General features: G+C 38.6%; 1 protein-coding gene across 5 annotated transcripts in view; it reads right to left on the reverse strand.

The window, feature by feature from the left end:
- Positions 1-14,133, reverse strand: part of MAPK14 (mitogen-activated protein kinase 14) — a 75,024-nt gene that overhangs the window by 15,254 nt on the left and 45,637 nt on the right. For all 5 annotated transcript variants that reach the window (XR_012334494.1, XM_019949670.3, XM_019949667.3 and 2 more), the window contains 4 exons: positions 13,886-13,915; positions 13,186-13,233; positions 11,909-12,023; positions 11,041-11,112 (listed from right to left, as the gene is read on the reverse strand). Coding sequence is in view for 4 of the 5 variants with exons in the window: in XM_019949670.3 (XP_019805229.1) it covers positions 11,041-11,112; positions 11,909-12,023; positions 13,186-13,233; positions 13,886-13,915 (265 nt within the window). In the remaining variant the exon portion in view is untranslated. The remainder of the gene's footprint in view (positions 1-11,040; positions 11,113-11,908; positions 12,024-13,185; positions 13,234-13,885; positions 13,916-14,133) is intronic.

Consider the following 14,133-nt stretch of genomic DNA (forward strand, 5'->3'; position numbering starts at 1 on the left):
GTACTTAGATGCCAAAGACAGCATGTGAAAACACAAAAGCATCACTCAGTCCATATGCTCAGCCCACACCTACCTCCTTACCTTCCACCAAAGCACCAGTAGCTAGTCAAGCAAAGAGCACCGGTCAGCAGAAGGCCACAGAGAAGAAAGAAGCAGAGAGCATAGGAGCTAGGGACGTACAAGCCTACCTGTGAATATTCCCCTAAGGCTTGATCTAAGGAGCCTGTAATACGACAGGGGCCTGGGAACCTCCCGGGGCCTAACCACTTGAGATGTCCTCCAGAAAACCTCTCTGTCCACACTGACTACGGTAAGCAGAGAAGCATTTGTGAGCAATAGTCAGCCAGCAGAGGGCCCCACCACCTCACTGCATCTGCACAGCCTTCTGGAGCGCCATAACATAGAGCATATGAGGCTTCAACTTTATAAATGTATTAACAAACCTCACGCATCCCCAGAGCTCTAAATAATAGGCCACAAGGCCCAGACCTTTATTGTGGCAGCCAACTCTTCTGTGCATATTCACTATGTATGTACATGTATTGACCAGAAGACAGAAACTTTCCATTTGTTCTTACTGCTTTTAGCCTTGCCTAAAAAGCTAAAAGGAGAGAAAAAAAATCTTATAAAATAGCTTTCAATATTCTCTATGAAAATTTGAATAGCTTATCCATGTCTATATTGACATTCAGAGGGAAAAGGAGGAGAGGATGACTATCTTCTGATTCCTGTCAAAAAAAAACCTGTCAGGTTTTTTGCATGATTAGATCCTTCTCAACTTCAGGTGTCGGCTTGAACTTCACCTCCTCAGAGAGGCTTCCCCCAACACTCTATGGAAGAAGCACTGCCCCCCCTGGTTATTCTCCACCTCAGCACAGTGCTTGATAACGTCACAGTGCTCGTCACAATCTATAATTGCTTAGTTTGCTTATTGTCTGTCACCTCTACTGATCTATGAGGAGAGGGGCTGCTCTGCCTGTTCACCACTTATCCCCAGTGCTTAGCCTAACATCTGCTACGTGGTGGGCACTCAAAATATTTAAGGAGGTACGGCAGGATGGAGAGGAGAGAGAATGCAATAAACTATTTCTGTTTATGATTATACATATGAAGGCAGTACAGTGTAACTTGAAAATAATGGCCTCTGCAAGCCAGAGTTGCCTGAGTTACAGGAATTGGTTACGCAATAATATCCTGCCCCATTTTTTTTTCCTCCAGATATGGAATTGGCTTAAACACAACAAAATTCTAGACAGGAGTCAGCAAACCCCAATCTGCTGTCTGTTTTGAAAATAAAGTTGTACTGGAACACAGCCATGCTCATTGTTTATGTATTGTCTATGGCTGCTTTCAACTTACACAGCAGAATTGAGCGGTTACAACAGAAACCGTATGGTTCCCAAAGCCTAAAATATTTACTATGTGGCCCTTTAAGAAAAGGTTTGCAGAACCCCATCATAGACTCAAACAATTTATGTTCTATACAAAATAAATTAAAAGCAAGTCCCCTCACAGAAGTTACTTCTGAATTAAGAATAGTAGAGAATAACACTGTAAATCAACTATACTCCAATATAAAATAAAAATTTAGGGCTTCCCTGGTGGCACAGTGGTTGAGAGTCCGCCTGCCAATGCAGGGGACGCGGGTTCGTGCCCTGGTCCGGGAAGATCCCACGTGCCGCGGAGCGGCTGGGCCCGTGAGCCATGGCCGCTGGGCCTGCGCGTCCGGAGCCTGTGCTCCGCAGTGGGAGGGGCCGCAGCAGTGAGAGGCCCGCGTACCGAAAAAAAAAAAAAAAAAAAAAAAATTTAAAAATTTAAAAAAGAATAGCAGAAAATTTTGTCCTCTGCAAATGGCAAAAATCAATGTGCTCTGGAGGCTAAAATTTCAATACTGATTTCTTAATTCAAGGTGTTGTTAAGAAAACAATTTTAAAGCATAGATTAACGGGGACGGAGCAAGCAGTGGGGACAGATACCATCTTGCTCTAACATAATCAAATTAACTGTATTACAACAGAATTTAGTATAGGATCCTCTTTGCTCATTTGAAATGATTCAGTTTACAAAAATTTAGTTCCCTCACATTCTTAAGGAACAAATTTAACAGGGTAGCTATCGCACAAGATAAAGTATATCACATATGAGAAAAAAAACTGGACTACTTGAATTCTCAAACAGGTAGTTTTACAAAAAATGCATCAAAACTGATCTCTAGAAATAATACTAGTGAGATTGACACTCTTATATAAAAGACTTCTGACTAATGAAAATGAGAATCAAGTTTTATACTCCCTCTGAGGAAGACTCTGGGCAGTTTCTCAAGTGTCTTAACTTCACCCCAACATGCCTGAAAAGTATGCCACTTCCACTGGTCACAGTGGTTATGACAACAATGACTTGGGAGACTCCATGTCGTTCTCCTGCCTCAGCCAGTATGAAACAACCTCAGGCCTGAGGAATAAAGCCCCAATTCTTCAGCCTCAAATTCACAGCCTTCCCTGATGTGGCATCAAGACTCTTTTCTGACTCTCCCTCAAACTATTATTATTCCTTAATGCACTCAATGCTTCAACTCACACCAAATATTCCAGGCACTTTTAAGCTTCCAACTTCTTATTTCTCCAAGTCATAAAGAGGAATACCCTCCATCCTCCCCTCCTACCTAACCTTTTCTTTCCCTATTTACTCTTCAAAGTCCTGCTCAAACAAGAACTCTGCCATGAAGTCTTCCTGGACATCCTGAGTTTGAATTAATTTCTGCTTCTTCTCAGTAACTTATTTATACCTCTATTATAGTATTCTTATCACTACACCTTGTTTTATAAGCAGAGAGCAGGCATTTGTTCAAGTGACTCCTATAGCTCACTTTCTGCTGAGTATGATCATTCTGGTTTGGAGGACAGGTACCATCTTACCTCCAGCACTCCATTGAGTAGCTCAATAAATATTAACTTGAAAAGACTTCCTGTAATATGCTTTCCAACTCAGCTCCACCCCTCTGTCTTGCCCTGAGAAATCTAGAATGACCACACTCTAATGGAAAGTCTATATACAAAAAAGAAGTCAAGAAAAGTTGCTTCATTTCATATGCAAACGCCCCATCTGAAGTGTTTACACCATAAAGAGTATACAAATACAGTGCAATGAGTGTGTAAGGGGTATGGACAAAGAGCTGGTACAGCATGACAGCCAATACTTAGGAGATTAGTAAACACACAATGCAAAATAAAAATCTACTTAGTAGCTAAAAGCACTTGCATGAAGGAAGTCAAAGCATGCAAACCTCATAGGAAATCACCATAGGTTCTCCAAGAGCTGGCAAATCCATTGAAATACAGGTCAGTCTTCCAATAATACCAGCTACTGTAAGGCCACTACAATTTGTCCAGGCAGTTAAGGCCAGAAGGAGCTTCAAGTAGCTATATAAGCAGAGCAAAGCAAAATTTACCACATTATGACAATTATTTCCACGGCAAGCCATCCTTCTTAACAGGTTTAACCCATTTTTCCCTAGATAGCAGATATTTTTACTGTTAATCAAAAATGTGTTTTAATTGTAATAATCACAATGTCAAAATTTAAATCATAAATCTCCTGATTTTTCCTAAAACAACTTAGGCTTAAGGTTACTCTTTAGACTAGGTCCTCTGTAACAAAAGTAAAAGGTAGCCAGAATGAAAAGGCAAGGAAAAAAAACTTAAGGGTAATGGGGTATTTAGAGGGAAAGTAAAAGAGGGATATTCTATTCACTTCTAAGTGTTCTAGGAAACTCCTAGGAAACCTCTGCAGGCTGGAGAGTTGAAGATGAATAAGAGGACCATTTGCAGAACCTACATGTGACTACTGCTGCTTATGAGCTGCAGTTTTCAAAAAAAAAAAAAATCCATATGAGGCAAAGCTGGAATAAAGACCTGTGGAAATTCCCTGGTGACAGACAGGTGGACTAGAATGGGACTTAGCTTACTTCCTTCTCTTCTTGGTCATCAAAATAGGCATTTTCACTGTCATACAAGGAAAAATTTTTAAGGTACTTTAGATTTGTGGACAAGCCTGAGAGTTCTAGCCTTTTCAAAGGGGGAAATATATTCTTAAATTAGAGAAGAAAAGGCAAATAACCTAATAAAATAGTTTTCTTCTTCAACATTTATTAGGACACTTGCTTTTAGTGTCTGAAGTACAACTGTTTTTTTAAAATGAGAGACTGTTTGAAACCAATGTCTGAAAGAAAGGGGTAGATGTGACAGGAAGGGGTATACCAGAAGTTTTAACTCTACTGGCAATGTTTTATCTCATAATCTGGGTCATATAAACATAGGTGTTCATTTATTATTCCTTGTCTTTTTGTATGTGTGAAGTAGTTCATAAAATGTTTGAAAAAAATCAAAAGAAGAAATAAGGAGCCAGTAAACACTAATAAAAGTCATATAAAGTAGGGCAGCAAGCTGATGGCAGGAGCCTCATTATCTTCTAGTTAATGTCGAAGTTAATGATAATGTCTAGTTAATGTCTAGTTACCATTTCTATTAAAATGAAAGAAGGAAAGAAAAGTTTTACACATGAACAAAATTCATTTGATTACCTAGCAAAGGAAAACAATAGTAAGCCAAGGCTGAGATGTCTGGAAGAAAACAGTATTTGACGTGCAACAGGGCTAGGAAACTCATTGTCTCTCTTCCTTAGGCTGCAGACTGTCAATCATTAGTAGCAACATTTTCTAATTGGCTTACTCTTTTCAGAACCAATGGTTTTTGAAATAAGTTAGCACCATACCTGAAGACACATTCTGTGTCCCCACTCTCTTTCTAATAGACAGTTCTCTCAGGTGTGTCCACTTGATATATATATATATACCCAGTCAACTAGACTTATGAGGAAGGGCTCCATTCTTTAAAAAAAAAAAAAAAAAAAGTACTATTTTTGAGCTAGTTGGGAGGGTTTTGCAAAGTCACAAATGAGAATAATTTCTAACCTAAAAACATAATTAGCTTTAAGACAAAAATTAGTATATCTTATATCTTTAGGGGAACTCCAGGGATTATTAACAACTAGTAACAAAAGATTCTCTCAAGAAGACTAATCGCAAAAAAAATGAGAAAAAGGTATTATAGGAAGATGATTTGTCAAGATCTAAAACTGCATAGCCCAATACAATACCAATAATCACATGTGATTAAATTTAAATGTAATCTAAAGAAAATTTAATAAAATTTAAAATTCAGATAAATACACTCATAAAACTATGAGTTTTATGAAACTATAAAACTATTCAGAAGAGAACTCCTTGCCATGATAAAGAGTATTTATGAAAAATGCAGAGCTAAATTATACTCAAGGCTGAAGATAAGAGCAAGAGAAAGCTGCCCACTTTCACCACTGCTATTCAACACTATACTGGAAGTTCTAGTCAGAGCAATTAGAAACGAGAAAAAAATAAAAGCATCTAAATTGGAAAGGAAGAAGTAAAACTATCTCTATTTGCAGATGCCATGATCCTACATATAGAAAATACCAAAGAATCCACAAGAAAGCTACTAGAGCTCTCAGCTTTCAGCTATGCAAAGGTGCAGGCTACAAGATCAACAAACAAAAATCAGTTGTGTTTCTACACACCAACAATGAACAAACCAAAAAGGAAATTCAGAAAGTAATTCTATTTAAAATAGCATCCTAAAGATGCTAGGAAAATACCTAAGAATAACTTTAACCAAGAAAGTGAAAAACCTGTCCACTGAAAATTATAAAACATTGCTGAAAGAAATGAAAGGAGACCTAAATAAGTGGAATGACATCTCATATTCACGAATAGGAAGACTTAATATTGCTAAGATGTCAATATTACCAAAAGTGATCTAAAAATACAACACAGTCACGAGCAAAACTGCAACAGCCTTCTTTGCAGAAATGGAAAAGCCAATCCTCAATTTCATATGGAATTATAAGGGAGCCCAAAGAGAAAAAAAAAAATCTTGAAAATGAGAGCAAAGTTGAAAGACTTAACACTTCTTGATTTCAAAACTTACTATAAAGCTAGAGTAATCAAAACAGTGTGGTACTGCTATAAGGATAGACATACAGACCAATGGAATAGAACTGATCTTTGACAGAAGTACCAAACCCATTCTGTGGGAGAGGACAGTCTCTTCAATAAATGGTACTTAGGACAACTGAATTTCCACATGCAAAAGTATAAAGTTGGACCCCTACCTCACATCATATACAAAAATTAACTCAAAATGGATCACAGACCTAAGTATAAGAGGTACACCCATAAAACTCTTAGTAGAAAATACAGTAAATCTTCATAATCTTGAATTTGGTAATACATTCTTAGAAATGACACTAAAAGCATGAACAACAAAAGAAAAAAATAGATAAATTGGAACTTCATCAAAATTAAAACTTATGTAAATCAAAGGACATTATCAAAAAAGTGAATAGACAGCCCACAGATGGGAGAAAATATCTGCAAATCATATATCTGGTGAAGGCTCAATATCCAAAATATATAAAGAACTCCTAAAACTCAACAACAAAAAGACAACCCAATTAAAAGATGGGTAAACGTTTCAAACAGATATTTCTACAAAGAAGACATACAAACGGCCTGTAAACACAGGGAGATACTCAACATTATTAGTCATTACGAAATGCAAATCAAAACCACAAAAAGATACCACTTCATACCCACTAGGATGGCTATAATTTAAAAAAGAAGAAGGATGGGAGGAAGGGAGGAAGGAAGGATGGAAGGGAGGGAGGGAAGGAGAAAGGAAGGAAGAAATGTTGGTGAAGATGTGGAGAAATTGCTCATACATCACTGGTGGGCATGTAAAACGGTGAAACTGCTTGGGAAACAATGACTGCTCCTCAAAAAGTTAAATACAGAATTACTATATGACTCAACAATTCCACTCCTAGATATATATCCAACAGAAGTGAAAGCAAGGACTCAAAGAGATACTTGTATGTCAGTGTTCACTGAAGCACTATTCACAATAGCCAAAAGGTGGAAACAACCCAAGTGTCTATGAACAGATGAATGGATAAATAAAATACGGTATAGCTCTACAATGGAGTAGTATTCAGCCATAAAAATCAAGTTATGATCCATGCTACAATATGGATGAACCTTGAAAACATGCTAAGTGAAATAATTCAGACAAAAAAGGACAAAGATTGTGTGGTTCCACTTAATATTAAATATTTAGAATAAGCAAATTCATAGAGACAGAAAGTAGAAGAGAGGCTCCCACAGGCTGTGGGAGGGAAGAATGGGGAGTTTTTGTTTAATGGGTACAATTTCTGTTGGGGTGATGAAAATGTTTTGGACATAGTGGTGGTGGGTGCACAATTTTATGAATATAATTAGTGCCACTGGACTGTACACTTTAAAAGGGTTAAAATGGTAAATTTCATGTTATGTTTATTTTACCACAATCAAAAAAGTTAAAATGGCAAATTTCATGTTTATATGCTTAACCACAAAAATATTTTTAATTCAGTTTCTAAGTTTCACTGGCCACATTTTAAGTGCTCAATATCCACATGTGGCTGGTAGCTACCAACAGCCCTATTGGACAGTACATACATAAACCATTTGCAAGCCTACAGAAAGTTCTATTAGATAGTTCTTATCTAGAAGCTAAAACCGTCAGTTCCAAATGCAAGATAAATAATAATTGAGGAAAACAGGGAGAAAACTGTGCACTCAAATAAAGAGCATAGTCTAGAGGTTGCCTCAGCATTCAGCTGCATCTTCAAATCATAAATAAGCAGTAGATGCATGCTTTTCTGGGCAACAGAAGAGTGTGTGGGGCCAGCACATTCTGCAAAGGTTTTAAGAAAATGAGTTTCAGAAATTAGGAGAACAGGCAACAAGTAGAATATTGGAAAGAAACTAACACCTGAGTCAGATCAGAGGTTTGTATCTATCTTTTTCTGGGTTCTTAGTTTCCTTATCTATAAAAACAGAGGATTCAACTAGATGTTTTCTAACATCTTTCTAGGTCCCCAAGTGGATAATTCTAGATTCTTAATTTTTCTGATCTCATTGGTACCTTAAAAAAAAATGAGGAAAAACTGCTAACTAAGTAACTTTTTCAGGGTCAGCCTGAAAGATTAAAACTAAAATCCAACCAGGGTAAACTCTAGTTGTACTCAACACTGGCTGCACACGAGAATCAACTGGGAATTTTAAAAAGTAATAGAAAACACTTTCCTCTCCCTTTGTCAGGCAACCAAAGCTATATCCACACAGATTGCAACTGACAAGAAGGGAGTTATGTATATTACTAATACAATCCTCTGAATCTGAATGTATATTACAAATACAGTCCTCTGAATCTGAATGTTCCGATCCAGGAGAACATCTGTCTGAAGGAGCCAAGTAGGAAAGAAACAGTGAATTACTAAAATAAGAATTTTGAAATGAATTCTCATATATTAAAAAGAGAATCTCCTGGGCTTCCCTGGTGGCGCAGTGGTTGGGAGTCCACCTGCTGATGCAGGGGACACGGGTTCGTGCCCTGGTCCGGGCGGATCCCACATGCCGGGGAGCAGCTGGGCCCGTGAGCCATGGCCGCTGGGCCTGCGCGTCGGAAGCCTGTGCTCCGCAATGGGAGAGGCCACAACAGTGAGAGGCCCGCGTACCGCAAAAAGAAAAAACAGAGAATCTCCTAGTAAAAAGTTTAAATGCTAGATTTTCTACCTAAAGTTCATAGAAGGAAAAGAAGTATGCATAAAAGGGAAGACTTCTAGGGCTTCCCTGGTGGTGCAGTGGTTAAGAATCCACCTACCAGTGCAGGGGACACGGGTTTGAGCCCTGGTCCAGGAGGATCCCACATGCTGCGGAGCAACTAAGCCTGTACGCCACAACTACTGGGCCTGCGCTCGAGCCCACAAGCCACAACTACTGAAGCCCACACGCCTAGAGCCCATGCTCCAAAACAAGAGAAGCCACTGCAGTGAGAAGCCCTCTCACTGCAACGAAGAGTAGCCCCCCTGCTCACCGCAACTAGAGAAAGTCCGCACGCAGTAACGAAGACCCAGTGCAGCCAAAAATAAATAAATAAAATTTATTGAAAAAAAAAAGAGAAGACTTCTTAGAGGCTGAAAGTTCGCATTTTAAAAGGGTCAAGCCATCAGTAGGCAGCTGTCCTGCAGATAGGACCATAGGACACACACAACTGCTTTGAAACCTTTCTACCAGTAGCCTGCCAAGGGGATCCATCCTTTACTACCTGTTACAGAATTTAAATAAAACAAAAAACTAGCCTTTAAATGATTCACAATTAGACTAAAGTGGGAAGATGAAGGGAGAAACTGCTTCCCAAAGATCACTGATGAAGATGATGGCTAATATCTGTTGGCAGGCTCTGTTCTAAGTACGTTCCAGATTTCATCTCACTAAATTCTCACAACCACCTTATGAGGTATGTACTATTATCAGTATTTTATAGTTAAGGAAACTGAGAGACAGAGGTTAGACAACTTGCTCAAAGTCACAGAGCTGGGAGTAAATAAGAGCTAAGTAAGATCTCAACCCTGTAAGTCTGATTCCAGAGCATGTGCTCTTAACCAGTATGCTCTACTGTCTGTCTCTCTCTACCACTTTGTGTGTCTATGTAGGTATGAGTGTCCACGACTGACTGTAGATGGAGATACAGATACAAAGAAGAGGAAGAAGAGGGGGAACAGAGGAGAGCATCAGAGCAGTGTGCTTGGGAGGACAGACTAAAGAATGGGACTCTAAGGTATGTGCCTGAGGAAAAGGAAAATTACAAATTTTCCCTAATTCTCTTAGCTTGGACTATAATGCATATATCAAATTTCTAAGAAACAAGTATAAGGTAAATGAAGCAAAGGACAAAGGAGAAACACTAGGTATTAAAATTAGAATCTGGGGATGAGGAGGAATAAGGTGAGCTATATAAGGAGACTATACTCTGTATCAATCCAGTAATATTCAGAGGGAAGTAAATGGCTGAGGGAAGAGGTTTTTCAGTTCATTAGGAAAGAACACTCTAGCAGAAGATAGAATATGTGGATCGATAACATGAACATCACAGTCACCATAGAAGTATTATCCCAACTGTAAGCCAGTGAACTGACAATCTGGTTTACAAACTCAATGAGTTTGCTTAGGTGAGGTGCTAAAACAGCTTTTAGGTCTCTAACCATGACAGAACACAGGCAATTGCAGCATCTCTCAGCCAAACCCACGGAAGGCTGGTCAAATGAATTTTACGAAAACCTTCCAACCTAATTCTAGACATATATTTCAAAATTCTTTCTTGCCTAAACATCTTCCTCAAGTGGAACTGATGGGAGTTACAACAAATCACATTTTGATGATATTATTACCAAACTGTGAAATGGGCATGCAGCAGACAGGAAAGGGGCTAAAATAAAGGGGCCATGATAAACCATAAACTAGACAATAACTCTGGAAGTAAATTAAGGTTTGGCTACAATCTGGGATAAAAATAAAGTCATGCTGAGGGGAAAAAAAGGCACAAGACAGGGTGACCTTATCTCCTTGCTTTTATTATTTGTTGTTAGACAACAAACAAAACGAGTCAGCAGGTGTATCATTACAAGGACCAAATACAGCCTTTTTAATATGTAAATCAAACATACAAGCAAGATATCCCCGATTTATAAATGGTTATCTTGTGTTCATTGAGCACTGGTGCAATGAAGACTAAACTAGTCATTGAGATCTAGAACTTCTCACCAATACACTCAGGTGGCAGAAGGGCTGTGGGAAGATTAATAAGGAACTTGTTGCAAAAAAGATGACATATGAAAGATTTAAAGGGCGTTCCAGATTATGAGGAATTTTTGCAACTCTCAAAATAAATTGAAGCCTCTTTCTTGACAAGGCAAGATACTCAGCAAGAGGGCAGATCTCACAATGCACATCTGGACTATAAAAGCAAGTAACTGAAGGCCCTTCCTAGAGATAGGTAAAAGTAATATACTACCATGGACACCAAAATACAGACAAGAAACAAGAACCCAAAACTTTTTAAAGGATACGGTCTGTACCAGGAAACAGTGTTCTTCCAGTCAACAGCTCGGCCATTATGCATCCCACTGACCAAATATCAACTGGCAAAATTAAAGAGAAATAAAAGTAATATAATGTCACTATTATCATACTTGGCTACAAATGGAACTATAGTTAAGGGGTGAAATACTGAAATTAATATTTAAGACATCCGAGGTTCAACAATCACACTCATTTTTATAGAAATAAATAAGCTAAGACCCTTACCACATTAAAGGGCTTCATGGGTGGGCTAAGTCAAAACATAGTTATGGCAAGAGAAATAAGCTGTTCACAAAAGGGCAAAGGTTTCTTACTGGTAGAAATGATGGATTCTCCCAAGTAATATTGAGAGGTTAATATTATAAACCCAATGTCTTCAGGCAGGAGTACTCAGAGAATATGCTGAAAATATAAATAAGTAAAAAGCCAGGGCTTCCCTGGTGGCACAGTGGTTGAGAGTCCACCTGCCGATGCAGGGGACACGGGTTTGTGCCCCGGTCCGGGAAGATCCCACATGCCGCGGAGCGGCTACGCCCGTGAGCCATGGCCGCTGAGCCTGCGCGTCCGGAGCCTGTGCTCCGCAACGGGAGAGGCCACAACAGTGAGAGGCAAGAACAGTGAGAGGCCCGCGTACCGCAAAATAAATAAATAAATAAAAAGCCAATTGTTAAATCACAAAGTTTGAAAAAACCCACTTTATCTGAGCAACTGAAATATTTTTCTATTCGTGGACTTAAAATGATCACTGAGGGAAGAAAAAAAATGTTTCTTCCTACTCCTGCCATCTCCACTTCTGAGAACCCCAAATACACACAACATAGTATTAATAAGGCCCTATACAAGTGCAAGTAGTACCTGTCTGGTTGTAATGCATCCAGTTCAGCATGATCTCAGGAGCCCTGTACCACCTAGTGGCTACATAGCCTGTCATTTCATCATCTGTATGTCGAGCCAGTCCAAAATCCAAGATCTAAGGGAGAGAAGAGAAATCAGGCACTGGAACAAACTCCTAAGGCTTGTAAAGCAGGAGGGAAAAAACTCCAGTGCCTTATAAAAAGCGAGAATATAGTACTTTCATAAACATATTTCCTGGTCCATGCTTAGAATGCATGGGGAACACAGCAAGAACTTAAAAAAAATGAAATCACAAAAAGCAAAACAAAAATGCCACTGCTAGGCATTTATCCAAGAGCAACGAAAATATATGTGCCACAGAAAGGCTTGCACATGAATATTCATAGCAGCTTTACACAGCCCTGAAATGGAATTGAAGCACAGGTCTATCAATAGGTGGATGGATAAATAAATTGTGGTATAATCATAAAATGGATCTACTCAGCAACAAAAAGGAATGAACTACTGATACACACAATACAGATGGATCTCAATAATATTATACTAAGCAAAAGTCAGACACACATAGAAAAATACTGTATGATTCCACTTGTAAGAAACTCCAGAAGAGATAAATCTACTCTATAGTGTCAGAAAGCAGATCGGTTGTTGTCTGAAGCCAGGGTTAGGGGTAGAGGTGTGGGGACTGGCTAGGAAGGGGGCACAAGGGAACTTTCTGGAGTGATGGACATGTTCTTTATCATAACTGTGTTGGTAGTTACATAGCTATATAAGTTTGTCAAATGTACACTTAAAGTGTTGCATTTTATTGTAAATTATGTTTCCAAAAAATTGAGTAAAAAAAGAAATGAAACAAAAAATTCCAGAGTTGCTTGCTCTTTATAGATTATTTATGTCATTTGAATTATTTTGAATAAGTGTGTTTCTGCCATTTTTTTCTCTTAGAAACCCATAAAATCTAATAATTACTCTTCAAGAGGACTGCTTACTTGATAGTCACACTATAATTCTCCTTTATTATAACTAATATATTAAATTTCAATTTAACTTTATTTTAGAATGAAAACAAGACACCTGATACTACCTTCAATATCACTTAAACTAATGCTTACTAAATCTCTGGTTTAAATTTCAAAGTCTAATGATATTCTTAAGGACAATAAGAATTTTCAGATTAAGAGTCATGGCTTTATAAACACATTCCCTATATAAATTTGCCTGGTTAGTTAAACATATAGTTACAAGGTGAAACAATTACCACTGTCACTTCATCCTACCTTCAGCTCACAGTCTTCATTCACAGCTAGATTACTAGGTTTTAGGTCCTAGGAAGCAAGTAAGAAAGAACAGGATCAACTTTATGACACATGGTAAATTCTCTCCCTAAGGGTAATGATGAAGAGCTAAACATAAAAGACTTCATCTAGGGCTTCCCTGGTGGCGCGGTGGTTAAGAATCCGCCTGCCAATGCAGGGGACATGGGTTCGAGCCCTGGTCCAGGAAGATCCCACATGCCGCGGAGCAACTAAGCCTGTGCGCCACAACTACTGAGCCTGCGTTCTAGAGCCGGCGAGGCACAACTACTGACCCCACATGCCACAACTACTGAAGCCCACACGCCTAGAGCCTGTGCTCCACAATGAGAAGCCCATGCACCACAACAAAGAGTAGCCCCTGCTCACCACAACTAGAGAAAGCCCGCGTGCAGCAACGAAGACCCAACGCAGCCAAAAATAAACAAATAAATTAAAAAAAAAAAGACTTCATCTAGCTATAAACAATCTCCATTCTACAGTCACTATCTAGTCCTCATTAGCCTTAAATAGGTAAAAACTATACATCTTCGTTCTTTAGTTAAACCTAGAGCAAAGTTACAATCACTCAATATTTCAATGGGTAAAATAAGCTTAGATTAGGATCTTGCCAATCTCCCCACCCACCAGCACCCCAATAATTTAATCAAAAGTCAATACCTACCCTGTGAATTATGTCGGCTGAATGTATATACTGTGAAAAAGCAAAAAATCAGTTAGTTATGTCCAGCCTCCTACTGTCATATGACATATCTGAAGTACATTTTTATGAGTCAATAAGAAATGCTAGTATTAACAGCAGGATTAGAAATCAGAGCAAGTAATTATCAGTAGTCTGTACATTTATCATAACTATGATTTCCATACCACCAACTCTGTTCACAGAGCTGGAGTATGAGAGAAATAGAGCTT

Source organism: Tursiops truncatus, chromosome 10 (assembly GCF_011762595.2).
Source record: "Tursiops truncatus isolate mTurTru1 chromosome 10, mTurTru1.mat.Y, whole genome shotgun sequence".
NCBI lineage: Eukaryota > Metazoa > Chordata > Mammalia > Artiodactyla > Delphinidae > Tursiops > Tursiops truncatus.